This window comes from Callorhinus ursinus, unplaced genomic scaffold (assembly GCF_003265705.2).
Source record: "Callorhinus ursinus isolate GAN/ISIS: 27379988/994484 unplaced genomic scaffold, GSC_fseal_2.0 scaffold6, whole genome shotgun sequence".
Taxonomy (NCBI): Eukaryota; Metazoa; Chordata; class Mammalia; order Carnivora; family Otariidae; genus Callorhinus; species Callorhinus ursinus.
Window position 1 is genome coordinate 54,734,401 of NW_027397068.1, and position 27,835 is coordinate 54,762,235.

The 27,835-nt window shown below is 41.8% G+C and overlaps 2 protein-coding genes across 2 annotated transcripts; one reads left to right on the top strand and one right to left on the bottom strand.

Moving 5' to 3' along the window:
* Positions 1-1,872: 1,872 nt before the first annotated feature.
* LOC141373029 (uncharacterized) lies at positions 1,873-14,978 on the bottom strand. Its single transcript, XM_073894260.1, has 4 exons — positions 14,649-14,978; positions 13,988-14,560; positions 9,360-9,476; positions 1,873-3,993 (listed from the first exon to the last, which is right to left on the bottom strand). The coding sequence occupies exons 1-4, from the start codon at positions 14,976-14,978 to the stop codon at positions 3,991-3,993; spliced, it is 1,023 nt and encodes a 340-aa protein (XP_073750361.1). The 3' UTR covers positions 1,873-3,990.
* On the top strand, positions 13,980-26,546 carry ABRACL (ABRA C-terminal like). Its single transcript, XM_025866081.2, has 3 exons — positions 13,980-14,115; positions 19,872-19,938; positions 25,961-26,546. Exons 2-3 carry the CDS (start codon positions 19,878-19,880, stop codon positions 26,143-26,145), a joined length of 246 nt encoding a protein of 81 aa, XP_025721866.1. The 5' UTR covers positions 13,980-14,115; positions 19,872-19,877; the 3' UTR covers positions 26,146-26,546.
* Positions 26,547-27,835: the final 1,289 nt, after the last annotated feature.

Consider the following 27,835-nt stretch of genomic DNA (forward strand, 5'->3'; position numbering starts at 1 on the left):
GCTCTGTTGCCTTCATCATTTTAAGAAAAAGTTGGGGGTTTTTGGAAATAAGACTAGTACCCGATGTTTCTACGATGCTCCGATTAGACCAACCAGAGTTAAATTAAAGGAATCGTTTGTTGTGACTAGCTTTGGAAAAGAGAGTCGCCACTTAACTTTATTTTTTACAGCCAGGCATTTTCTGCCTGTTTCTTTATATTTGTCTTTCTTTCCATTTTCCTAGGACCTTCATTGACATGTATTCCTTTTTTTTTTCTTGTCAGTTTTAATTCAAGGGGCCCCTGGCTGGCTCTGTTGGAAGAGCATGTGACTCTTGATGTTAAGGTCATGAATTTAAGTCCCACATTGGGTATAGAGATTACTTAAAAATAAGTAAATAAAATGTTTTATTTCATAGTTCATAAGAAAAAATTTCTATGTACAAGACTCAAAGTGAATAGAAAGGCAGCCTTCATTCACAAATCGATTAGACAGTAGTCATTCAGACTCTACTGTGGAAGCATATTTAATGCACATACTTCAACGTCATGTATAAGTAATTTTAACTATGCAGTTCAAGTTCTGGTTCTATATCAGATCTGCATATATACCGTTCTTGTGGTCAAATTTTAAGATTAGTAAAGTCAATTTGAAGCTGCTTATGTTTTGAGTACAGGTTTCACTATTACAACTGTATGATGTTAACTAACAAAATAGCAGTCCTCAAAGATCTCTTCGTCCCATGGTCATACATTTGTAATCTGACTCTGCTAATTTTTCTTTTTGTAGTTACTCTTCAAATTATAGTTGTTAGGCACTGAGTTCCCTATGCCTCTCACCCAGCTCCTTTATCTCAGCCTTTCCATACTTTTCTATTCTCTTCTGACATGCATTTATTTAAGGTTTCAATATGTCTCTAACCCTCTAAAGGTTCAGGGGTTGTCTGGGATGTGTAGGGCTTTTAAGACAATCTGTGGGCTTTGCACAGTACCTATAAATTCCTGTCATGAAAACAGTTTGGTAAGTTCAGTTCACTTCAAGCCAACGTTTATTGAGCATCTACTATCTGTTAATAACTGTACTAGATACTGAGAACAGAATATTGCCATTGAGAAATTTATAGTCTAGCAGAGGAGACAAATATACACATCTTAAAATTTTCCTGTTCCCTGTGTTGAACTTTCTAGCTGTGCGCCTCCCCACCCCCACACTCCACCTCTCAGTCTCAAGTTGGCTGTGTTCCCAGTTTGAGGATGTCTGGTTCTCCTCTAATGGCCTTTGATCCCCTTTTATGTGAACATTTTGCAGTAGTTTGTGAACTTTAAGGCTGCTTACGATGAAAGCCTTGTTTTCCCCTTCTTATCTGCCCTGGAAAGATGAAATGCAAATATTTCACCTCACCTCCATGGAAGATTTGAAGTTAAGCTTTCCCTGCTCTCAAAGAGAGCTAAATTTTCAGTTTTTAATTAACATATTAATTTCAAAAATGATCAAGTCTATTCTGAAAATGCCACAGGAGAAGACAGTGACATGAAGGAAGACAATGCTCCAGAGGGAAACACAGAGTAGGGGAGGAGGGATTTTCCAATGAGAGGAGCTTATTGGAGGGCTCCTTGCGAGCCTGGGAGTTGATCCTAGAGAAGCAGCCTAGAAGGCTTTGGGCCATTGTTCAGAAAAGCAGGGTGAGCATACAGAAAGGACTACCAAGAAGGGGGGTATTTTAGGTCACAATAGTCACGAGTCTCAGGACCCCTGATTTTCACTGGAGAGGCCCCTTGCCTAGGCTCAGCGACCAAACAGCCATTCTCCCTGTCCACACTGGATACCACCCAGCATAAACAGGAGAGCTGCAGTGGGAGCGTATAATTAAGTAAATGTTACCATACAGCAAGTTTCAGGTATTTTCAAAAGCATATGTCATTCGGCAATGGCTTAGTAGAAAATTATGGAGCCTGAAATTAAATCGGTGTAAATATATACTGATACACACTAAATTAATAATGATATACTTAATTAAAAGTCATTTCTAATTAATCATACACATACTTAACAGTTACGATCATTAAAAAGCAGAATAACATTAACTGAAAACAAGAATTATCACAAAATAATACCAATGTTTCACTGATAACAAAGTGACCTTCCTCATATGGCCACGTTCCAACCCTTTGCCTGTAGAAATGCAAATAGGTACTTTCACAAGGGTTGGCAACCAGTCTTCATAGTATCTGATCTCAAATCTTACTTCACTGATAGCTGCTACCCTGTGTGTACAGAAGGCCTCTCTGCCCTTAACTGGTTTGAAAATAAGTCTGGATTCAGCTAACTATCAGAGGCTCACTACTCATGGGGAACAGAACAGTAGTTTAACAACTACAAACAGAAGCTTCTGAAGACCATTCTAGAACAAGGAAAAGGGAGAGTTTCATAAGAGACTTATATTATCTTAGCTCAAACATTATCTAGGGGCGCCTGGGTGGCTCAGTCGTTAAGCGTCTGCCTTCGGCTCAGGTCATGATCCCAGGGTTCTGAGATGGAGCCCCGCTTTGGGCTCCCTGCTCCGCGGAGAGCCTGCTTCTCCCTTTCCCACTGCCCCCTGCTTGTGTTTCCTCTGTTGCTGTCTCTCTCTCTGTCAAATAAATGAATAAAATCTTAAAAAAAAAAACCACAAGCATTATCTAGTAGATATTTCTTCAACAGAATGAATGGTCTTAGATAGCAGACTGAAAATCCCTGTTAGAGATAAGAATAACCAATCAAGTTCACAGTAGGTACTCAATAAACGTTTGTTTAATGGTTAAAATCACCAATGGCAAATATAACTGAAGTGACAAAATATTAATATTAAAGTCTTTCATTACTGTAACATACCTTGCTTTCTTTTCTCTCATAAGCTTTGAATTCCTATGACGGTTCCAGGAATTCGATAACCTCTAGGAAAATCCGTATTGTTTTGCCTTTATTTCTGTCCTTATAAAAGCCACTTGGTAAAAACCAATCTGATTTTGCAAGTATGGTTATCTGTCTGCAAATTGTAGATGCCTCTAGGTGGGTAACTAATCTAACTTTTTTACAGTTACAGTTCCTACTACATAATAATATTGATATTTCAAAGACGATCTTCTATACGCAGCACTTGGTTAACATTAGCCAGTCTTCCTGATATGTGTCAAACTTGGAGGAGCATCCTGAAGCCACTTTACTCAGAAGAGAAGCCTATCTAGAAACATCTGGATGTTTGAATTTTTAAAACAAAATCTAAATGCTTGAGTGACATAACCTGTCAAACTCCATCAGACTTTATAAGTGCAAGGAAGTAATTAGATACTTTAAGGAAATTTGTGGCAATAAAAACCACATTCTGAGTTCCTAAGAAGTCAATGAAGAGATTGGAATTAGTCCTAGAAAGGTATCTCTATTTATCGAATAATTCTTTTATTTAGAGCATCACAGTTTCATCAACACTGCTAACACAAGAAAGGAACAAATGTGGTGTAGGTGCCTTCTCCACACATTTTTGTTGTTTCATCCCTTAACTAAATATATGAAACAACTGCCAAAAAGACTTAACATTTACTCATAGCTAGATCTTTTAAATTTATATTGACAAAACATCAAATCACATTTCTCTGAAATTTTTCTCAGGAAGATTTAATAAATGTGTATGACAAATACTAGTAATTGACAGTGAAAAGGTAGATATTATGAAGAATTTTTCCATGTAATTAATAACATTTAAAATTCACATGATGCTATAAACTATATCAATGAAACTTTCCCTTTACCCATTAAAAATGTATTCAACCAATTTTTACATTTTAGTAGCTTATTTCAATTGAACGTGATCCAGAGGCGTTGATCCTGAAGGTAGAGACTAGACATTAATTTCACAATAAAAGGACAGTGGAAATAGAATATAAATGCTGAGGGGTACCCGACTGGTTCAGTCAGTAGAGCATCTGACTCTTGATCTCAGGGTTGTGAGTTCAAGCCCCATGCTGGGTGTGGAGCCTACTTAAAAAAAAAAAAAAGATAAATATACATATATAGTTATATGTACTCAATTTTTTTTATTACCTCTTCCCTAGAAGCTTATTTAAATTTTGGTGAAATTGGAAAAAGATCTAGACTACAATGGCTAAGATGACTGGTTTATACATCTAATCTTTCATTTTAAATAGCCCTGAGAGGAGTTAAGAAGTTAGATAGTCAACTCTCCAGTCCACTCAACTAAGCAATTGTGGAGTGCCCACTCCCTGCCAGGCATGGTGCCAAGCATTGCAAAGGATACAAAATGAATAAGACACTGTCCACCTCTCAGAACTTTATAGTCTACCAAGGGGGAATGACTATGGTACAAGTTCCACTACAAATTTCAATAAACGCGCTTTTTACAACAATAGACTGTAGCATCTTTTGTCTCCTTAAGAGGGTTTTGTCATAATTCATATCACAGAAAAGAAATTGCTGTGAGCTTAGTTTCATGAATAGAGATTCATGGTGGAGAGAGATGAAAGAAAGAAAGAAAGAAAGAAAGAAAGAAAGAAAGAAAGAAAGAAAGAAAGAAAGAAAGAAAGAAAGAAAGAAAGAAAAGCAAAGAGAAGAAGAAAAAGAAAGAAGAAACACAAACAGGCAAATCCTAAAGCCTCTTTCAGATGTTCCAAGCTGCTCAAGGGTCGAAGAAGGTGTTTTCAGCAGAGCACATTCAGGAGACTTTGGAGTTTGGACTAGAAACTAACATGCCCTGCATAATAAAGGAGGAAACTGGAGGTTCTGGATCCTGAGAAGGGAGACCTTGGCACACAGAAAGGGAGATGTGAGGACAGTGCCTGGCAGGAGGTAGGAGGCTGGAGCTGCAGGGAGAGGGGCCAGTGAGCAATTCCAGAGACAGGGCACTGAAGGGACTTTTAAACACGAGATCTCATATTCCATTATAAATAGCCTGCTTTACTTTAATATAAATTGCTTCTATCCTTAAACTTTATCTTAAGAATACTGGCAGCTTTATGGGGCCTAAACCTACACTTTCTTTCTTTTTTTTTTTAAAGTAGGCTACACACCCAATGTGGGGCTTGAACTCATAACCCTGAGGTCAAGAGTCTCATGCTCTCCCTACTGAGCCAGCCAGGCACCCCAACCCACACTTTCTTTAAAGAAAAAGATGTAGATGAATTGTTATTCTGTTGCTATACAGAAAATAACAAATACACATAAGCATATGCAAATACATGTAAATATCTACATGCAGGAATATTTGTATGTGGGGTTGTAAAACCCATAAACAAGTGGATTTGGCCACCCTTGGACAACCAGGTAAAAGTGCATTCACAACTATGTATTACTATGGGAAAAAACATCAAAACTCCATTCCTACTGTATTTCATTTGCAATCTATTTTTAATAAACTTTGCATTTTTAAAAAATTCACATCAGGGGCGCCTGGGTGGCTCAGTCGGTTAAGCGTCTGTCTTTGGCTCAGATCATGGTCCCAGGGTCCTGGGATGGAGCCCCACATCTGGCTCCTTGCTCAGCGGGGAGCCTGCTTCTCCCTTTCCCTCTGCCTGCCACTCCCCCTGCTTGTGCTCTCTCTCTGTCAAATAAATAAATAAAAATCTTTAAAAAAATTTCACGTCATCTTGTAAATTATAGCTGCTCTGACATTCGTCACCTAATGCCAAATGTTGGTTGGGGAGGTGGGAGGGAATTGGGGTGTGTTTGTGGTGAATTAAAGGAATGAGCTCTTCCATGTCTTTTTTTTGAACATCCATGAAATGTGAGATGTAATTATGATTAGAGAACTCAGAACCAGCAGAAAGCAGGAGAATGTACATCCTGAGAATTTGCAAAAATATAAGGCAGAGCACTGGATTGGAGTAGTGAGCCTGAATTGATTTTATTAAATTTTGAAGATGATGTGATATTTGCATTTCATAAGGTGGAATGAGATAACGGTCCTAAAAGATGTGCAAAGTGCTGGAGGACTCTCAAAGGGGGATATGACACATTTGGGGCAGAGGGGATTGGAATGAAGGAAGAGAACAGGGCTGGGCATGTTTCCTATATTAGTTCATTTCCCATCAAATCCTTTTGTGATGAAGAGGGATGCTTAAAAGAGACACAATTTTGTTTAACCATTACAACAATCCAGCAAGTTGGTTTTAGTCTCACTAATTTTTGGATTAGGAAACTCAGGCACTTAGAACTTAGTTCCACTCCCAAGGATGCAGTCAGAACTGGAGCCAGACTGGTGACTGGGTCACCTCTGCCTTAAGCCACACATGGAATTTTGTTCAAGAGCAGGCATTCAAGTTCTTGGAATTCAGTAGACAAAGATATCTTGGGGGACCAGGAGGGGAGACTCATCAGGCAAAGGGAATGATCTCAGCAAAGGCAAGAAAGTGGGGATTTGGTGGTTTCAGGCCAGGGAGAGAAGAGGTGCAAGGCTGTATGCCAAAGCGCACAGGAAGTGCAAATTGCACATTTACAGAACAAAACTAATCTGCATCTCATCCCCACCCTATACTCTGGACCAGGTGCAGGAAAAGGATGGAGTTCAATTTGACTGATTCATGGTTTGCACAGATGTTTTGGGTGTCAGGAAGCTGGAAGGCAGTAGAGGCCAAGTTGTGGAAGGTTTTAAAGGGCATGGTGAAAAGTGTATACTCAATATGCTAGACCATCAGGAAACTCTGAAGGGTTTAAGTAACAGATTAAAGCCGTACTTGCCGAAAGTTAACCTGGCAGGAGGGTGAAGGATGGACCACAGCAGGGCATCCCAGACTTGACTGTGATGCCAATGTAGTTTCAGTAAGTCTGAAATTCTGTATGGTCAAACAAGCTCTCTTCCCTAGAGATTCTGACACAGAGAGGCTGGTTGGGCTGGGGGGTCTGAGACCTCCATACAGAGAACTGCCAGAGGGGTGTGGGCTAGGCTGGGGTTGGAGGGGAATGAGAAGACAAGTGTAGAGCCCCAGGGCAGTAAAAAGGGGCCGGTGAAAGAGTTCCAGAAGGAAGAAATGGCAACAGGAGGAGCATTGAGGTAGCTCTTTAACTAACCCGTGATGCTGGCAAGTGTCAGAGCTGGTGTGCTGTTCTTCCTTCCCCAGCCTTTCTGTGCTTCCCTGCATGCTAGTGTTTGCCGGTGGTCCTGCTTCTCTCACATCACTGATTAGAGGAAGTTGAGGCTGTCTACTCCAGCCTCTCCCAGAGTCCCCTCAGAAGGGGAGAGTACCCATCAGCTTGGCACCATTTGCTGACATCCCGCTGAGAGCTTTTGCATGTGCAGATTGGGAGTCTGACCCCTGATTTCCCCCCTCCCCGGGCCCTGACTTTCCTCTTCTGGTTCCTCCCCTCAATCACCAGTCCTGGACCCAGTGGCAAGATCTGCTTCAGTTCCTGCGTCTGGTTCAGTGTATAGTGAGGGGATAGGGTGGAGATCTAGTTCTGCTCTGTAAATGTTCATTTAGTGTTCTCTGTGCTAGATACACAAGCGTGTATCATCTTCTCTCCTGGTTGCAACCTCTGGATCGGAACTCTAACTCCAAACCACTTTAGTTGTGCTTCTTTTGGACTCATTAGAATATCACTTCCTTCCCAGGAGACCTCGGTTGGCCCTGTTTCCTTCATGTCCCCAACTCCTGCATGCTCCCTGGCATCCACTCTGAGGGGTCCACTTCTTCCTGATTTCCAGGAGCCTAGACTTCAAGCAGGTGGTGCACCTGAGCCATTTACTCTCCCTTATTGGGTTATGATCACGATCAAAGGGATTGGTGGCAATGCCAAGTGCTACAGAGAGCCACATGACAGTGAGAACTGGGAACAGGTCATTGTGTTTGTTAGTTGGGAGTCATTAGTGACCTTAGACTAGAGAGAGTAGCTTTAGTAAAAAAGTGAAGGCAGAAGCCAGATTACAAGTCGTAAAATAAATGGTGGATGGTGAGGCATAGCAGGGGCAAGTTTAAAGTGTTCCTTGAAGAAATTTGTTGAGAAAAAAGGAAAACAAAAGCTCAAGCAAGCAGCAGGATTGAGGATTGAGGGGAGGAATTGTGAATAAACTAGAGGATTAATCATTTTGGGGTAAGAACTTGGGTTTCTTGTCAGAAAAGTAGGAGGCCTAGAACAGATACCTTGCCTCAGTATCAGATTTTCCTCTGTTCATCCTAGGAAAGTGCCCCTACCACGGTCAACATGAATGAGGGAGACTGTGGGCAGAGACTAGAACAGACCCTTTACATTCTGTGGGATCGACTAAAAAGACATTAGTAGCTGCAGCAGCTGAAAAGCAGAAGTCCCTTGGAATTCCTTGGAGCAATGCTGCCACAAGACTTCTCTGGCTGCTGGCTTCACAGGCTTGACTAGACCAGTGGTTCTCGACCTTGACTGCACATCAGAATTACTTCAGGACCTTGAAACATACATGTCTCAGAGATTATGACTTAATTAGTTTAAGTAGGTCCTGGGCACTACTTCTTAAAGGTTGGCAAGTGATTCTAATGTGTAGTGAGATTAACTACCACTGTCATGCTTTGTGGCATTAACCTCTTCCACTCCAGGGCTTTGTAACCCTCAGACAACACCTTGGACATTTGGTCTAGAAATTATATTTCTCAGTGCCCACCTTGCCACCTGACACCACTGTGATCACCACAGCTGCCTGTCTGGCTGCTCTTTGCAATCAGCATTTAACCTCTTGTGACTAAGTTCAATGATCTTGAAATTTTAACTCTCAGCTGGCAACAGAGACCATTTGGCCCAGGCTCAGTAAAAGATAATGTAGCCTCTCCCTTACTGGAGCCTCAACAAAGACTCAGGAAAAAGAAAGTGGAAGAACTGAAAACCAAATGAAACAAATCTACAAAGGAGAAAGGTGAACTATGGATAGGGTGACCAGTTGTCCTAAATTGACTAGGGCTGTCCCAGATTTTACTTTTGATGCTGTCTTTTGATGCATAGACATTTTTAATTTTTATGAAATTCAGGTTATCTATTTTTCCTTTCGTTGCTTGTGCTTTTGGTGTCATATATAAGAAAATGTTGCCTGATCCAAGGTCATGACAGTTTACACCCATGTCTTCTAAGAGATTTATAGTTTCCTCGCCTACATTTTAAGGAGATCCATTTTAAGTTTTTGATCCATTTTAAGTTTTTACATGTTATATGAAATAAGGATCTAATTAATTATTTTCCATATGGATATCCAGTGTTCCGGCACCATTTGTTGAAAATACCATTCTTTCCCCCATTGAATAGTCTAGGCACCCTTATAAAAAGAATCAATTGACCGTACGATGAGTTTATTACCGGACTGTAAATTCTAGTCCATTTTCTATATACCTTAGTACCACTTACTGTACCTTTGTAGTAGGTTTTACATTACTTACTATTGGTTTATAGCAAGCTTTCAAATCAGGGCATGTGAGTCCTCCAACTCTGATCTTCTCTTTCAAGATTCTTTTGGCTCTCTGGATCCCTTTCATTTCTATGAATTTCAGGATCAGCTTGTCAAAAAAAAGTTAGAATTTTGATAGGGATTGCCTTCAATCTGTAGATCATTTGGGGAAATATTGCCATCTTCACAATAGTAAGCCTTACAACCTGTGAACACAGGATGGCTTTCCATTTACTTAGATTTTTAAAATTTTTTCTCTCAACGATATTTTGTACAAGTATACAAGTCTTGTACTTCTTTAAACTTATTCCTAAGAATTTTATTTTTTTCATGTTGTTATAAACAAAATTTATTTCTTAGTTTCATTTTCAGATTATTCATTGCTGGTATATAGAAATACAACTGAATGGGGCGCCTGGGTGGCTCGGTTGGTTAAGCACCTGCCTTAGGCTCAGGTCATGATCGCAGGGTCCTGGGGTTGAATCCTGTGTCCTAGGGCTCCCTGCTCAGCGGGGAGTCTGCTTGTCCCTCTGTCCTTCCCTTTTGCCCGTGCACTCTCTCTCTCTCTCTCTATCCCAAATAAATAAAATCTTAAAAAAAAGAAAAAATGTCTTAAAAAAAAGAAATACAACTGATTTTTATATACTGATAGATCCCGCAACCTTGCTGAAATGGCTTATTGTCTCTAAAAGCTTTTTTTTGTGAATTCTTTTTTTTTTTTAAGATTTTATTTCTTTATTTGACACAGAGAGAGAGAGCACAAGTAGGCAGAGCAGCAGGCAGAGGGAGAGGGAGAAGCAGGCTCTCCTCTGAGCAGGGAGCCCCATGCGGGGCTCAATCCCAGGACCCTGGGATCATGACCTGAGCTGAAGGCAGACGCTTAACCGACTGAGCCACCCAGGTGCCCCTTTTTTTTGTGAATTCTTTAGCAGATGTTCTTGTCCTGTTCCTGATCTTAGGGGACATGCTTTTAGTTTTTCACAATTAAGGATGATGCTAGCTATGAGTTTTTGTAGTTGCCCTTATTATTATTAGGTTGAGGAAATTCCCTTCTTTTCCTAGTTTGTTGAAGGTTTTTATTGCAGAAGAGTACTGTGTTTTATCAAAAGCTTTTTTTCATCTACTGAGATGATTATGTGGATTTTCCCTTTTATTCTATTAATGTATTGTATTGCATTGATTATTTTCCATTTGTTGAGCCAATTTTGCATTCCTGGAATAAATCTCACTTGATTATGATATATAGTCCTTTTTCATTATTTCTTGAGGGCACAGATTTTACTTTTACTTCTTTGTGTCACCCAAAGTACTCAAACAGTACCACAACTGGATCCAGAATTAATGCCCAAGGCATGCAATCATCATTAATAATACTACCATCTTTAACACTAACATGAGCACAAGGTGATGACAATTTGAGCTAGAATGACAGGTCCAACTGAGAAATCTCACTTTACAGAATAAGATAAAACTTAAAGACTCTTAGCCATAGGGGACTTTTAAATTTTTGAATGTTGTTGAATAATCCTTACATTCCTGGAATAGAACTTGCTGGGTCAAGATCCTCTACGCTTTATATATTTCTTAATGTTTTATTAAGAAAGAACATAGTCACAAGAAAAAAAATTAAGTGTCCAGCTTAGTGAATTCTCAAAGCAAAACATCTGTTTAACCAGTAAATAGATCAAGAAGCAGAACATTATCACCACCCCCTAAAGCCCCCATCATGCCCTATTTTAGTCACCCCACCACCCAGCAGAGATAACCACTACCCTAACTTTTAATACCACTGATTAGTTTTGCCTGCTTTTAAAACTTTACGTAAAAAGAAGAGCAGTCAGGATCATTTCACTCAACACTGTGTTAGTGAGGTTCACCTATATTGTTGCATGTAGTTATTGGTCGTATCTTTTCCTTGGTGGATAATTGTCCGGCTTATGAATATGCCACAATTTATTAACCATTCCAATGTTATTGGGCATTTCGGTAGCTTTAGTTTAGAAATATTATGAATAGTGCAACGTGACTATTTCTGTCATATCCTTTGATGAATCTTTGTGCCTTTTCTCTTGGGTATATACTCAGGATACAATTGCTATCCTCAAGATTTCTTATAAATATTGCTTTCTATTCATTACAAAGAAGACAATTATGTTTTAAAAATGAATACCTCAATTTGTCATGAACCTTTAAATATAATAATTTTTCTCATTCCAGGACCATGTAATTTATTAAGTAAAATTATTAGCATGTATGTCATGCTTTATTCTGGAATTGTCTATAGCTGCACTGACTAATACAGTAGCCACCAGCCATATAAGGCTATTGAGCACCTGAAATGTGCTATAATTGTAAAATACACTGTAGACGTCAAAGGCTTAGTACAAAACAAAGAATGTATAATATCTCATTAATAAGTTGTACAGGTGGTAATGATAATATTTTGGATATACTGGTTTAGAACATATTATTAAAATTGATTTCACTTTTTTAATGTGGCTAATAGAAAATTTTAAATTACATATGTGGCTCATGATTATATTTCTATTGGACAGTGCTGGTCTATATTCTACAATTAAATAAGTAGATAAGGATTGTCTTAATACTTCATATGTACCTTACTGAAAGTTCTTTTTGACAAAGATCATGCTGTAGGCTACTTTGTACCCTCCAATACTGACACACTGTTGTTGGCATATCCTTGATATTTAATAAATACTTCTTAACCGTTTAATAAACTTTACTTTTTGCTTTTTAAGTTAAAAAATTTTTTTTTGCTTTTTAAGTTAAAAATTCCACATTGTTTAGCTACATGATAACATTCCTAAGAGAAGAAGGAAAGATGGCAAAAGTCTGTATAGAAACTGAAAGAATAGGAATTCGGTATGAAAAATATGAATTGACAAACATTTTAATATTTTTCATCAGAAACAACCTTCTTGAATTGTAATTCCTTATAGATTCACATGAGTTATGTTACTTTCAAAGTTATGTTATTTTCAAAGACTCCATTTTTACATGAATAGGGACTTTTCCTTGTTTAGGTGAAATGTTTCTTTTTTTTTTGCCCATTGGTAGAGTATTGTGAAACACTAATTACTTAGTCATAACAGGGGTAGCACACTATGGACTGATTATTCATTTCACTGGATATTATCCAATTGGAGAACCGTGATCACTGCCACAGGCCAAATAGCCAGGTTCTGCTTGGAGAATTGCTAAACATGTTAATTTCTTGAATTATAATTTTGCATTCTGTAGACTTTGAAAGATATTAAAGTGTAACTTCTGAGCTTTGTGAGAAAAAGATAGGCCCCAAAGGATCTCAGAGTCACTTTATCCTTCATCTGACATGGGAAACCTAGGCTGAATCAGAATCTTTTGGTGGTAGGGAACAGAGACTCATTCAAAGTGATGCCCAGAGTGGTGGGTGTTTACTATGAAAGGGTAACTAGAATACAGTTTGGAAAGTGGACAGATCCAGTGCAGCCTTAGGGACCTGGATACTCATATCCCCCTGGAGAGCAAGTGTTTGTTGCTCTTATTCCATCACTGGGTCTCAGCTTCTCTTAGAGTTTGCTTCTACCATTTCTGCCCCCACCCACCTTCTACTTTATCCCAGGGGCTTTCTGCTTACTCCAGTGTTTTGCTTTCTGGAGACCCATTTTCTCTACTCCAGCCTCAAGCCCTCTCTCAGCTTCAGTCTTTCTTTGGAATACCTCATTCTTTGCTCTCCCCGTTCAATTTCCAAGGGAGAATCTGATTGGCTTACTTAATTATCAGAGTCCCTATTTGGTGAGGATTGTTTGCTCCAGGTCACCTTCTAGGATGATGGCCAGTTTAAGGATTGTGTGCTCTTGGGTCACGTGATCACATGATCTAATCAGCCGTTGGGTAGGCAGGGGGTGCTTTTTTGTGTTATTTGTACAACCTTTGCCTTAAGAATAGTTTGGGTCATTTCAGCAGAGCCCCAGTTTCCTTTTTATAAGGGATTCTGGGTATAGCAAGCATCTCTCTCTCTTTGGCGCGCGAGTAAAACACACCGAGTAAAATAAAGGGAATATAAATAGATCGATTGAACTATGCAGTTAAATGTAGGAAATAATGAATGAAAAAAGAAGAAAGATTCACTCAGGATCAAGAACTAGCATTGTCCGAGTAAAATTTCTTTGCAATAGAACAAGTTGGATTTTAAGAATGCTCCTCCCCCCCCCCCCCGCCATCAGACTATGCTGCTGCCATGTTCTTAGTTTTCTGGAGACCCCTGCTCCTGGCATACAGAACCAATGTCACGTTCCTTCTGGATCCCAGCAGTTATCACATTGGGGGCGCTTTATTTCTTTCGTTAGGAGAGAGATCCTGGCAGGAAATCTATGCCCAGGATCAGATGCGGGGGTTGGGGATCATCGTCACCGAGTGGCGTAGGGGAAAGGTGGCAGCAATCGAAGTTCGAGTCCGTATTCCTAGAAGCCTCGGGCGCCCTGTCACCTGTCTGGAGTCGGCCCCCTTCCCGGGCGTCTCCTCCGGGGAGTTTCCTCCTCATAGGCTTGTCCCTGGGAGTGTGGGCGGCCCCTTTCTCGAGCGCTTAAACTCTTACCTCCCACCCCCCCTCCTCCTCACCAGCCTTTCTCTTCTGCCTCGGTCACTTCCTTCCTCACTCTCTTCCTCCTCGGTGTGTTGAAGAAGATAACCCGGTCCGGACCGACGCTGCACCAGCTTTTCCTCGGAAAAGAAAAAGAGGCGGATAGGTGAGCGGGTCTCTCGGGAAGGTGACAGGCAGGTATAAAGGATGGACGGAGGTGTCCGGTGGAGGCCAGGCGGACGGGAGATCGGGGGCTGCGGGTGGGGACATGGGGCCGGGAGGGGCCGAGGTGCGTGGAGATTGTACCTGGAATTGGGCTGAGACCCCGCGCGGGGGACCGGGTGGGCGCGCCCCCACGCCCCCGATTCTCCCGCCGACTTCCGCATCGGCTCACGTGACACGGTGCCGGCCGGGGGCGACCGGGAAGCCGGCAGCCGCGCGAAGGTTTCCTCCGCGGTGCGGCTCGTCGGCTTTGCACTTGCAGGCGGCGCGGGGGCGCGTTCTGCAGAGCCGGGTGGGGAAGGGCCGGGAACGAAGGGAGAGGCTCCCCCGAGGACTGCGGTGGCCCCCGCGCCCGGGACTCTCCGGCGCCGGCGGTGGGGTGCGGCTCCCTACGCTCCAGACCGTGGGGGTGGAGGGCGGGGGTGGTGAGAGACACCAGGGGCTCGGGGAGCCCCGGGCGGGGTCCGTTTCCGTCGCCCGGTTGGGGCGCTGGCTTTCGCAGCTCGCCGGGGCGCACCGGCCACAGGGGAGCGCGGGCGGGCGGCGCTGGCGCGGGACTGGCAGAGACAAAGGCTTCCGGGACGCGGCCCTTCCCTCGGGGGCTACCCTGGAGCCCGCCGTGCGGCCCCGGCCCCCCCGAGTCCCGCGCTCCCCAATCCTGCACTGGTGCGGGTGGTGACCGTGTGATGGCCTGCAAGGGACAGGAGCTTGGGACCCCTTCCGGGCCAGCTCCCAAACTTGGAGCAGGGATGACCAAATATGGAGCGTGTGCGCGCCAGCGGGCAGGCAGGAAGGAACCCAAGTCATCCCTTGACCCACACCAGCTGCTAGTCAGGGATTGCGAAGGACCGCTGAAAAATGTGGCCAGCCCCGGGGGGTGGATGTAGAGCTGGCTGCTGATTCCCAGGTGTTCCCACTCCAGCAGGCTTTATTCCTCGAACATTAGAAAAAATCCATGTATTGCCTCTAAACTTAAACAAAACAAAACAGAAACTATAAAAAGGTCCTATATTCTTAAGTGTATATTGATGGTGGAGCATTTCGGCATATGGCCCAATCCTCCGACATTCCGCTTTCTTTGTGATTCCCACGCACAATGCCTAATTAGATTCTGACACAGAGGACCGGACTAGCATCTGCTACCGCCTTGCCTTGAGCTCCCACTGAAAATCTCTTTCTTCCCCTTCACACTTGCTCTGCTGATGGCCTCTCTTCATTGTTCTTGATCTTGCTGCTTACTCCGGTCCCAGCCTTCTGTCCTTATAGAATGCCATGGGCCTCAAGGATGATGTAACAACAATGAGTATTCCCCCGCTTTGTTCCCGCTAAATAATAAAATAAATAAATAAAATCGTGCCAAATTATGTGTGCTAGCAATAGTTCCTAAGGCAGTTGTTTTCCTACTTGTAGGGGTCTGGGCAGGGAGCCTTTCTTGCTTTGTAAGTGTCCTGCCTTAGTATGTACTCAGCATGTAATATTCCAAACAAACACAACTCACTATTATATTTAGCACACTTTGCATAATGACCGGGAAGAAGATGAAGAGGAAAAGAAAAAAATAGAATGATGTTGTAGAAACAGCATTTAATTGTGGGGAGTCCCTCTGAGCCAGTTTCATCATCCATAAAGTTGTTTTTTTTTATTTTATTTTAAAGATTTTATTTATTTGACAGAGAGCAAGAGCACAAGCAGGGGGAGCAGCAGGCCCCCCGCTGAGCAAGGAGTCCCAAGTGGGGTTCGATCCCAGGACCCTGAGATCATGCCTTAGCTGAAGGCAGATGCTTACCTGACTGAGCCACCCAGGCACCCCCCTCCTTTTTTTTTTTTTAAAGATTTTCATTTATACATTTGAGAGACAGCACAGGTGGGAGGCAGGGGTGGAGGTAGAGGGGCAGAGGGAGAAGCAGACTCCCTGCTGAGCAGAGAGCCCGATGTGGGGCTCCATCCCAGGACCCTGGGATCATGACCCGAGCTGAAGGCAGACGCTTAACCAACTGAGCCACCCGGTGCCCCTATAAAATGGGTTTAAATAATACATACTTGGCAAGGTTTCTTAGGACATAGATAAGGAGTCTCGTGTGTAATTAATTATAAAGAAATGCTGGTTGACTTCCTTTCTTTAAATTGGATCTGCATACATCTGCTTAATATGATGCAGGTATTCACACTACTTAATAGTGAGATTTCCTCTTTGAGTCTCATTATTAAAGAAGAGCTAGGTCTGAAGTGTGCTGCTGATTGAGGGGAGGGCAGTGTTAAAGAGATAAATGTTCAGAGTGGGAGGAAATCAGAAAACCTGAGAACTGGAGAGGACCATTGTCCCCTTGGACATTGCCTTCTCCCTTCTGTTTAGGCTAATTTCCTCACTAACCCTCACAGATCCATACTACTTGCATCAGTGTTGTCAGTTATAGGTGCAAACTTTATTCATTGTTAGAGAGTTTTGACTGTTAGGAAATTTTTTTCTTATGTGGCTCCCAAATCTGCCTATTACATCTATCTATCCTACCCAATAAAGCAGCGTGAAACAACACTATCACATAAATACATAAAAGAAACTGTAATGTTAAAAAATGGTCGCAGGTCTTCTCTAGGCTGACTTTATGGATCAGGATTTGTTAAGAGTACAAGTGACAGAAACTCAATCAAACCAGCACAAGCAAAACCAGGAAAGACTGATTGGTTCATGCAACTGGAAAGTCTGGGGTCGTATACAGGCTCAGTCATTGTAACATGGCTGGGCTTTTCTTAACGTTAACGTTATTCCTGACAGGCTGTTTTCACATGGTCACAGTTTACATTAGGAGCTCTAAACTTACATCTTAGAACCTAGTGGGAGAGTGTTGTTTTACTGATCTGGCAAAATCCCTGGGCTGAATCTCATTGTTTAGGATAGGATTACTGACCTTATGCCCCAGATCAATTATTCTGGCTCTGACCCACTCCTGGGCTTTAGGGTGAGGCTCTACCAAATTCCATTCGTTTAGAACAAGGAAGGAAAAACGGGACCCCCCCACAAATTAGACTGCTCGAGCCGGAATGGGGAATGGGTGCTTGGTAGGTGAAAATGACTGCTGTCCACCACACTAACATCTCCAGGGTTTTTTCTACCATTATTTTCATGGCCTATCTTTCTGTTGTATCTTCTGATTATATTTTAACTTTTTAGCATTGCTCAAATTATCTCGAATTGAATATAATGTTATAGATATAATTTCACCAACACAAAGCTCTCAATATTGGGAAACTATAATTTTTGATACTGAATTTTATGTAGATGCATTAACCCAAGATGTTGCATTTTACTGCAATAAACACTTTTTTTTTTTTTTGGTGCAAAAAGGTGGTTTTATTAAAGCACGGGGACGGGGCCCATGGGCAGAAAGAGCGACTACCACAATAGACACTTCTTTTTTTTTTTTTTAAGATTTTATTTATTTATTTGACAGAGAGAGACACAGCGAGAGAGGGAACACAAGCAGGGGGAGTGGGAGAGGGAGAAGCAAGCCTCCTGCGGAGCAGGGAGCCCAATGCAGGGCTCCATCCCAGGACCCTGGGATCATGACCTGAGCCGAAGGCAGACGCTTAATGACTGAGCCACCCAGGCGCCCCACAATAGACACTTCTTAAATGATAATATTTGCACAAATAATGTAGCAGGGAGTAGTGGTGCTTTTAGTTATGAGCTGGTAGAAAACCTGGGGTACCAATCAACATCACTTAAACATAGATTTCATTCTTGTTTTTCAGAGTTACCAGGAATTAGTTACAATCTGTCTGGATACAATTATTTCTTCCGAATCGTCACTCCAAAGTAAACCATTCATACAACCCCAATTTTTTAGTCCCTTCTTTGTTTGGAAAACAGACTGAATTATTGCATAATCTGCCAGTGGCCCCTACTTTCTCTCATGTTCTGTTTTCCCTGAGTTCCTGCCTTTTTAAGGAAACTGTCTTTACTGCCTTTACTTCTTTGACCCTGCATGGTTGGAGTTCTCTCACCTGCTCCTTCCCTATTTCTTGCCCCCCCCCCTTTCTGTAGGTGTTTGCCATGTCCCTTTACCTCCCTTTTCTGTCTCTGAACACTCTTGCTCCAAATCAGCAACTCCATGGTGAGAGTTTCCACAGGCGGTGTTTCATTCCCCTTCATGCCCTTGTCCTTTCAGTTTGAATCCAGTATTTATTGAATCTGTACTCTTGGTGCCAGGTGTCACCCAGCAGTGAACATTACAGTCAGATTCCTGCATCGAGGGTCTTTACCATCTTGTGGTGAAAGCCGAGAAACTGGTAATTCCAGCCATCTGAAATGGAGAGGGTGCACAATGCTATGGGGGAGGGCTCCTCCACCAGGGTTTCCGGGAAGGCTCCCTGGAGGTAGTCATATCTAAGCTGGGACTGGATGTGTGGGAGTTAGCTGTGAGAAAGAGGAACTGCAATAGTCGGGGTCAAAGACACAGTATGTATGAAGGTTGGAGGTGGGAGAGCCAGGGGCGTTTGAGGAATAGAAAGAAGCTCCATGTAGCTGCAGCCCAGAGTTCAAGGGTATAGGGTGGAGGAGGCTATGATGGTGTGCGGAACCCAGGCTGGAGAAGACCAAGTGAACCAAAGTAGGTCTCACAGCTCCTGTTAGTCCTGGCCTCTTCCTTATCTGAGATGAATGGTCCTTGCCACCAGCTCTCCACCGGACACTGCCCAGGGAAGGACCCGATGCCCTGCGTGTGACCCACAGGCATCATCGCACCTAACGATATTAAAATTGCCCTGTATTGATCTCCTTTCCCCACTAGACTGCAGGCTCTGGGAGGGTTGGGAGTGTGTTCCTTTATCTTGGTACTCCAGCTTCTAAGAAGCTTAGAGCCTGCCTCACATGTGCTGTGCTTTTTCTCCTTTGTTTCTGTCCTTTTACATGCACTCTTCCCCACTCATAGAGCACCCTTTGCCAACTGTCTACCTGGTCCACATCTCTCCAGTGACCTCTACAAAGTCTTTGGTGGCTTCCTCCTTTGTGCTCCCATAATGCCTTGGACCCACCACTCAAAGAACGCTGTCACATTGCCATTATTCATTCTAGGTCTTTCTCTGCTTCTGGACAGTGAGTTTCCTGAGGGCAGGTCCTGTGTCACTCACCATTGTGTTTTTGGTGCAGAGCAGAGCATCATGAAGATGGGCTTAGAGTTTAATAGTGGGTGCTGCATTCTCCCCAATATCCTATGTAGAATAAGAGTGGGGTCAGCACAAAGGGGCAATTATAAAGACAGAGGGGAAGTGGAGGTACTCCGGTGTCATGTATGTCACACAAGTATTTTTAGGAAGAGGGATGTGGTAAATTAACAATGACAAATGCAACATGGGGGAAAAAAAAGAAGGGTGCCTGGGTGGCTCAGTCGGTTAAGTGGCTGCCTTTGGCTCAGGTCATGATCATAGGGTCCTGGGATTGAGCCCCACATTGGGCTCACTGCTCAGCGGGGAGCCTGATTCTCCCTCTCCCTCTGCCTGCCGCTCCCCCTGCTTGTGCTCTCTCACTCTCTTTCTCTGTCAAATAAATAAATAAAATCTGAAAGAAAGAAAGAAAGAAAGAAAGAAAGAAAGAAAGAAAGAAAGAAAGAAAGAAAGAAAGAAAGAAAGAAAGAGCCCTTGGATTTGGCAAGATGTGCTTAATGGGATATAGAAATGGTAATCAGCATTTTTTTTCTCCCTCAGGCAGCAATGAATGTGGATCACGAAATTAACCTCTTAGTGGAGGAAATTCATCGTCTGGGTTCAAAAAGTAAGTATTCTAACACAGCCACAGTATTCTGAGTTTACCTCAGAGCAGGTAGGACCAGCTTTTTTGGTAGAAGCCTAGGAAGGGGTCACCCAGGACTTCGGGACATAGTTACAGAAACTCTGCCCTCAGCGATAGAGTGATTTCTGGAGACAAAGCCTTTGGGGTATTATGATTCCGAGGCAAGGAATGGTTTGAGATATTCCATCATCCCTTTAATAGAAAGAAAATTGCTGTGCTTCTTTAATCTGGCTGCATTGAATGGTGATTGAATCAGTTCAAATTTTTATTTGTCACAGTATTAAAATTCATTTCTTCTGCTTTATCTTGCCACCATCTTACAAACTTCCAAATGACTAGGGACTCAAATTGTCTTTATTTTCTCCAAATTCTTGAGTTTTGTATAACCAGGTATTTATGTACATGTAACTAAAAGAAACCATATCCTTTACATAGTGTTTTTTTTTAAAGATTTATTTTATTTTTTAAAGACCTTATTTATTTATTTGACAGAGAGAGAGAGAGAGAGAGAGAGAGAGCACAAGTAGGCAGAGTGGCAGGCAGAGGAAGAGGGAGAAGCAGATTCCCCACTGAGCAGGGAGCCCGATGTGGGGCTCGATCTCAGGACCCTGGGATCATGACCTGAGCCGAAGGTAGACGCTTAATGACTGAGCCACCCAGGCGCCCCACTCAGGCGCCCCTGATTTATTTTAGAGAGAGCGGGAGAGAGAGAGAGTGCACAAGCTGGGGAAGGGACAGAGGGAGAGCATCTCAAGCAGACTCCCTGCTGAGTTGGAGCTGAACTCGGGACTTGATCCCATGACCCTGAGATCATGACCTGAGCTGAAATCAAGAGTTGGACCCTTAACTGACTGAGCCACACAGATGCCCCTACGTGGTTTTTTTAAATCAGCAACATATAAGCAGCTACTGTGAAATTAGTGCCATGTGAAATTGGTAGTATTAGTGTCCTTTTCCAAGTTGTAATGAAAGTATCTATTATGTTTGTAGCTTTAGATCTGTACATCTCAGATAAGATATACAGGAGTTCAGGAACGTTCTGAAAATTGTAAGAGCAATAGACATATTCAGCAACAACTAGGATAATGGAACTCAAAGTTTTAAAATTACATCATATAAAAAAATTAAATAAAATTACATCATTGTAAGTGAAAAACAGCTTTAAAAAGTACCGCGAAAGAGTTGTTTTTGTCATTATAGCTTGAATTTTCTTACTTACAGCTCAGTTTGCTTTTGAATCACAAATCACTTGAAATAAGACATACTTGGGGGGTGCCTGGGTGGCTCAGTTGGTTGAGCGACTGCCTTCGGCTCAGGTCATGGTCCTGGAGTCCCAGGATCGAGTCCCGCATTGGGCTCCCTGCTCAGCGAGGAGTCTGCTTCTCCCTCTAACCCTCCCCCCTCTCATGTACTTTCTCTCTCTCTCATTCTAGCTCTCTCAAATAAATAAATAAATCTTTAAAAAAAAAAGACATACTTGGAAAATTCCCTTGCACCATTAGTATCAAATGTCCCCTGTACTAGTTCTCCATTGTTGTTGTGAATCTTTTCTTTATTTTTTTTTATGATTTTATTTATTTGAGAGAGAGAGAAAGAAAGAGAGAGCGCATGAGCACAAGCAGGGAGAGGGAGAAGCAGACTCCCCAGCGAGCAAAGCCTGATGCGGGACTCGATCCCAGGACCCTGGGGGATCATGACCTGAGCGAGAGGCAGATACCGAACCAACTGAACCACCCAGGCACCCTGTGAATCTTATTTTCAATAGTGAAAGAAACCCGTGTTCCTCATTTCTACCTTTCCAGTTTGGAGCTCCGTGAGGTCATGCTCTTGGGAGTAGTATTATTGTTTAGATTGTTAAAGATATTAAGGATGTATTTCGAATGATCTGTAGGATTTTCCTCTCTCCTAGATCTGTCTTCATGTTAGCCTAGTGTTTATTGGTCAGATTCAATTGCATTTAAAATTCTGACTTTACCCTAGAACAGTTATTATTCTACTAGGGCAAACTGAACCTGCACTTCAGAATTAGCAGCTTTACAAACTAGAAGACTACACAGTAATTATCATAATTTCTGTAAGGATGAAACGTCTTGAACTTTGCAGCTTCCCTAAGCCTCCTTGATTTACCTGTTCCTAGAAATAAATGAATTCTTGAGCTGGAAAGCATCTATGGAGATAGGTTATCTGTGGACAGATTATGGTTAATTATGTAAGTTGTGTTTGGGATAATTTTGTAAATTATGATTTAGGTGAATCATTTTTAGACTAATCTAAATATAATGTATTAGGTGAAGCTGGAAATTGACAAATTTAGTTTTATCTACTTCTTTTATTTTTTCTCCAAATTTTTACTTAAATTCTAGTTAGTTAACCTATTTATCTATTTCTTTTAAAATGAAATTCTTTAAAGTCTTTCATTTTTCATCCAGTGGAAAAAAATTTAAGTGGATAAAGATTATTTGGAGATTTAAATTCTTTCATTCAACAAATATTTCTTGAGTGCTGTCTTTGTGCTCAAGTGCTGGACATATGAAAATAAACAAAATTCCATCTCAGCCCCTGTGGACCTCTTTAGGTAGCAGGAAGACAGACAAATGAGCTAGAAGCACGTATGGGGAAGTAGTTAAGAGCATGGGCTCTGGAGTCAGGCTCTCTAGGAATGAATCCCAGCTCCCCTGCCACTTACTGTGTGACCTTGGGCACATTGCTAACCATTTTTATGCCTTGGTTTCCTTATTTGGATAATAATACTCTATTTCAGTGATTCAAAGACACTTTTTTCCCCAAGCTTTAACATCTCTAAAATAAGAATGTGTTTTATAATCCATGTTGTGCTATAATTAAATTGGCAGTTTAATTGGAACATAAAATAATGGTGCTTCTTGCAATGAATTGTGCCTTACCTTCCATGAAATAAGGATTAAGGGAGTTTTAATTACTATAAAATGCATTGAACAGTTCTACGAGCATAGCAAGGACTCAATACATATTAACTATTATTACTGTAATTGATGGTGAGTGCTTTGATATATACTTAATTTTATAAGAAGTTATTAACTTGACTGAGGGAATCACAGAGCACTTCTCAGAAAAGGTGACATTTGAGCCCATTCTGGAAGAAAAAGAATTAGCTAGAGAAAGGGCTCTGGGATGCTGGGCAGATGGCTCAACATGGGCAAAACTGCCAGGGCAGGATCTCTCATGTCACCTTGGGTAACAGCAAGTCATTTGATTTTGACTGGATCAAAAGGTGCATAGAACGATACGGCAGGAGGCCAGGCGAGAGAGGAGTGCAAGGGCCAGAGCATGAAGGGTCTTATCTGGAACGCCAAGGGCGTCACTATTTGAAGGTGGTAGGGAGCCACTGAAAGATTAGAGGAGAAGAGTATCGATCAGGGGCTCCTAGCTGGCTTAGTCTGTTGAGTCTGTGACTCTTGATCTCGGGGTCGTGAGTTCAAGCCCCAACTTGGGGGTAGAGTTTATTTAAAAAAAAAAAAAAGAGAGAGAGAGAGAAACAGATTTGCATCTTAAAGGTTTCTTTCACATATTTTATTCCGCACCAATATGGAGGATGTACTGGGGGACAAAAATGCGGAACGGGAGGCTGGCAAGGAGTCTTGCAGTTAATCCGCTTGAGAATCAATTCCAGCCTAAACCGAGAAATTAATTGTCCATGAGAAGAGGCTGGAGCAACAGAAGATACAGAGGAAATGGAATCACTTATGAGATTGAGGAGTGAGTGGACAGAACTCCAAGATTATATCCAGGTTTCTGCCTTTTGCGCCTTTAAGAAATGTAACCTGGGGACACCTGCGTGGCTCAGTTGGTTGAGCATCCAACTCTTGGTTTGGGCTCAGATCATGATTTCATGGGTCGTGGGATCAAGCCCCATTTCCGGCTCTGCACTCAGCGGGGAGTCTGCTTGAAGAGTCTCTCCTGCCCCTCCCCCCACTCTCTCTCTCTCTCTCTCAAATTAAAATAAGTCTTTTTTAAAAAATGAAAAGCTCTAGGGCGCCTGGGTGGCTCAGTTGGTTCAGCGACTGCCTTCGGCTCAGGTCATGATCCTGGAGTCCCGGGATCGAGTCCTGCTTGGGGCTCCCTGCTCAGCGGGGAGCCTGCTTCTCCCTCTGACTCTCTCCCCTCTCATGCTGTTTCTCACTCTCTCTCTCTCAAATAAATAAATAAAATCTTAAAAAAAAAAAAAGGAAAAGCTCCATATTACACTCCCTGTAAAAGCCAGCACCGGTACCGCCTCCTTCCGGAAGTCTTCCCTTCCCATTCCAGCCCAGAGTCATTTTACCCTTCTCCAAACTGTAGGATGTCCTGTCTTGGCTACTTACTGCACATCCAGTCACATACTGCTTTGTCCTGTTGCTTCACTGATATGTGTATATTTCTTATTTCCTCGTTGGAACTGAAGCCATTTCTTTGAAAGCTAGAAAGTGATTCTCTACTTCCCTCTACTTGCCCAGCACAGTGCTGCACTCACAGTAGGAATATACTAAGTCTCAGGTTAGAAGTTCTCACGGGAACTCAAGAACCCTTGGCCACGAAATAGTCTCCCTCACTGTGATGGCCGTGTCCTTGAGAGCAGGCACAGCTATTGGAGGGGAGAATGTGGAGCAGTGCTGAAGGAAGGGGGTCAGAAGTTTAGCAGGTAGATCAAAGCAATCAACCAACAATGGGGAGGTGTTTCATATTATTCTTATCTCCAAGTTTCCAGTTGATTGATTTTTAATCAAAGATCCACCTTTTGTTTATCTCATTTTTTTTAAAAGACTTACTTTTTACTTTATACATTTCCTGTATACCTGCTATCCCCACACATGCATAGCCTCCCCCATTACCAACATCCCCCAGCAGAATTGCACTTTTATTACAATTGATCATCTACATGGACACATCATCAACCACAGTTCATAGTTTATAGTTCACGCTTAGTGTTGTACATTCAATGGGATTAGATAATGTTTAATGACATGTATCAATCATTATAGTATCATACAGAGTATAGTCACTGCTCTAAAAATCCTCTGTGTTCTGCCTGTTCATCTCTCCCCTACTCCAACCCCTGAAACCCACTGATCTTTTTATTTAGTTTTATCTTTTTCCATAGTTTTGCTTTTTCCAGAATGTCCTATAGTTGGAATCATACAACACATAGCCTTTTCAGATTGCCGCCTTTTTCTTAGTAATACATATTTAAGGTTCCACCATGTCTTTTTGTAGCTTGATGGTTCATTTCTTTTTAGGGCTTACCTTAATTTTTAACATCTATATTAAAAACTGGTCTCCAATCTGTATAATCTAGGGATCTGGTAAATACAGATATCTTCATTTTTAAGGTCACCAGTCCCTCCCTGGGGCTCTGAGTGTGTTCAGAACACACTTAGAGAAACACTGCTCCCGACCCAAACCTTTTCTTATATTTGTTATTTTGTTATTGATTCAACAACACCACAAATAAAAAATCAAAATGTAGGGGCGCCTGGGTGGCTCAATCAAGTTAAGCGTCCGCCTCTTGGTTTCAGCTCAGGTCATGGTCTCAGGGTCCTGGGATGGAGCCCCACTTCTTTGGCTCTGCATTCAGCAGGGAGTCGGCTGAAGGAGTCTCTCCCTCTGTCTCTCCACCCACTCATGCGCAGACGCAGCAGGCGCACACACTCTCTCTCACTCAAACTGATAATTAAAAAAAAAAGTCAAAATGTAGACAGAGGGGAATTGGTCCACAGTAATAACACTGTAACACATTCACTTTTTGTAAGTGGGTTTTAGTTCACTTCTAGTCTTTGTCCAGATGATCCTAAGGCTAGGAGGTGTACAGAACATGGTATTATTTCATCACTTTTGGGTCTGGAAAGAGATGACATTGAATTTATGAGTGTGAACTGTTAAATTGTAATCTTGGTTAACTTATAGTTAGATGTTTTTTAAAGATTACATAAATCTACCATATATGGGGGCAAGACTTTGCATTGGCTAACATTGTATTTTCTCAAATTAGATGCTGATGGGAAGTTAAGTGTAAAATTTGGGGTCCTCTTCCGAGATGACAAATGTGCCAACCTCTTTGAAGCATTGGTGGGAACTCTCAAAGCTGCAAAACGAAGAAAGATTGTTACATACCCAGGAGAGCTACTTTTGCAAGGTGTTCATGATGATGTGGACATTATATTGCTGCAGGATTAATGTAGTTTGCATATCTTTGTTTATTGTTATTTTTTGTTTCTGGTAAACTGGAATATTAAGTCAAGGGACAAACATGAGCATACTTAATGTATTTTTATAGAACTTTGTAAACAAAAGGAGACTCTTATTTTAAAAGTCTGTCTTTTTTTTATACCTTGAAAGAAAATTTATGTATTACACTGTCAAATAAACAAAACCTATTTTTTTCTTCAGGAATCTGATTGGAAAAATGTAGGCATTGAAGCTTTTTTGGTAGGGGTGAAAGGGTGTTTCATAAATCATTCTTAGACAATTTCTGCAGATATTTGACATTCCATAAAAGCAAGAGGCAAAACTGAAGACCAGCTCCCACAAGGAATATTGTAATGTTTATGTAATAAAAACATGTAACTATGTTAAAATTGATTGCCTTACTTTGTCTGATTATATGCCTCTTAGAAGTTTTTGCATCAAGATTAGATAACTGCAATAAAAGTTATCATTTGAAGAAAAATTTCCTTAAAACTACAGAATTTTAAAAGTAGGGATGTGTTATGATTGGGCCCTATAAAAAAATATTTGGTGTCTGTTCTGTGCTTACCACTGAGTTAGGGGACATGCCAAAAGAAATGTAACCTAAAAATTTCACTATCTAATGGGATTAGTTGGGTCCACCTGAAACAATACAGAAATGTCTATAAATGCATGTTGCAGCCCCCGGTACAGAATCGAAAATGATACAGAATCTCAAGGAGGGTAAAATCTGTGAAAACCATGGTAGTTGGAAAAGGTATCATAGAAGAGTTAGAATTTGCATGATTGGAGCTGATTATTCATGAAGGAAAAAGATGGGATGGATCAGGGTGATGACTCAGGCAAGGTTACGACAGGGGGACACAAATTAGCAAGGCTCAGTCTTGTGAAAGGTCAGATTTCAGATTGACTGGAATGTTAGGGAGAGAGGTGATTCAGATTGGATAAATAAGGTGGACCTGGGGAACCACAGAGAGGAGTCTGAACAGAAATTGGAGCAGGGAAGTTGCATGATGAAAGTGATGTTTCCTGAAGGGTGGCTCTGGCACTGGGGACTAGGGAAGATTTTAGAGAGCAAAGACACAGTCAGAAAAGTCAGCTAAAACATTGCTCAAGAATCCACGGGGGTGGGGATAATGGAAAAGCAGAGGAAGGATGGACTTCAGAGTGCATTTTTTTTAAAAAATTATGTTATGTTAATCACCATACATTACATCATTAGTTTTTGATGTAGTGTTCCATGATTGTTTGCATATAATACCCAGTGCTCCATTCAGTACATGCCCTCCTTAATACCCATCACCAGGCTAACCCATCCCCCCACCCTCCTCCCCTCTAGAACCCTCAGTTTGTTTCTCAGAGTCCATAGTCTCTCATGGTTCATATCCCCCACCGATTTCCTCCCCTTCATTTTTCCCTTCCTACTATCTTCTTTTTTGTTTTGGTTTTTTTTTAAACATTTAACATATTTGTTTCAGAGGTACAGATCTGTGATTCATCAGTCTTACACAATTCACAGCGCTCACCATAGCACAAACCCTCCCCAATGTCTATCCCCCAGCCACCCCATCCCTCCCTACCCCCCCACTCCAGCAACCCTCAGTTTGTTTCCTGAGATTAAGAATTCCTCATATCAGTGAGGTCATATGATACATGTCTTTCTGTGATTGACTTATTT

Coding starts and splice junctions, on each gene's coding strand:
- LOC141373029 (XM_073894260.1), bottom strand. CDS start 14,978: ATGACTTGGGTTCCTTCCTGCCTGCCCGCTGGCGCGCACACGCTCCAT. Junction 14,561..14,648: donor AAAGCCAGCGCCCCAACCGG/GCGACGGAAACG, acceptor TCTGGAGCGTAG/GGAGCCGCACCCCACCGCCG. Junction 9,477..13,987: donor GAGGCAGAAGAGAAAGGCTG/GTGAGGAGGAGG, acceptor TTTTTTGACAAG/CTGATCCTGAAATTCATAGA.
- ABRACL (XM_025866081.2), top strand. CDS start 19,878: ATGAATGTGGATCACGAAATTAACCTCTTAGTGGAGGAAATTCATCGT. Junction 19,939..25,960: donor TCATCGTCTGGGTTCAAAAA/GTAAGTATTCTA, acceptor TTCTCAAATTAG/ATGCTGATGGGAAGTTAAGT.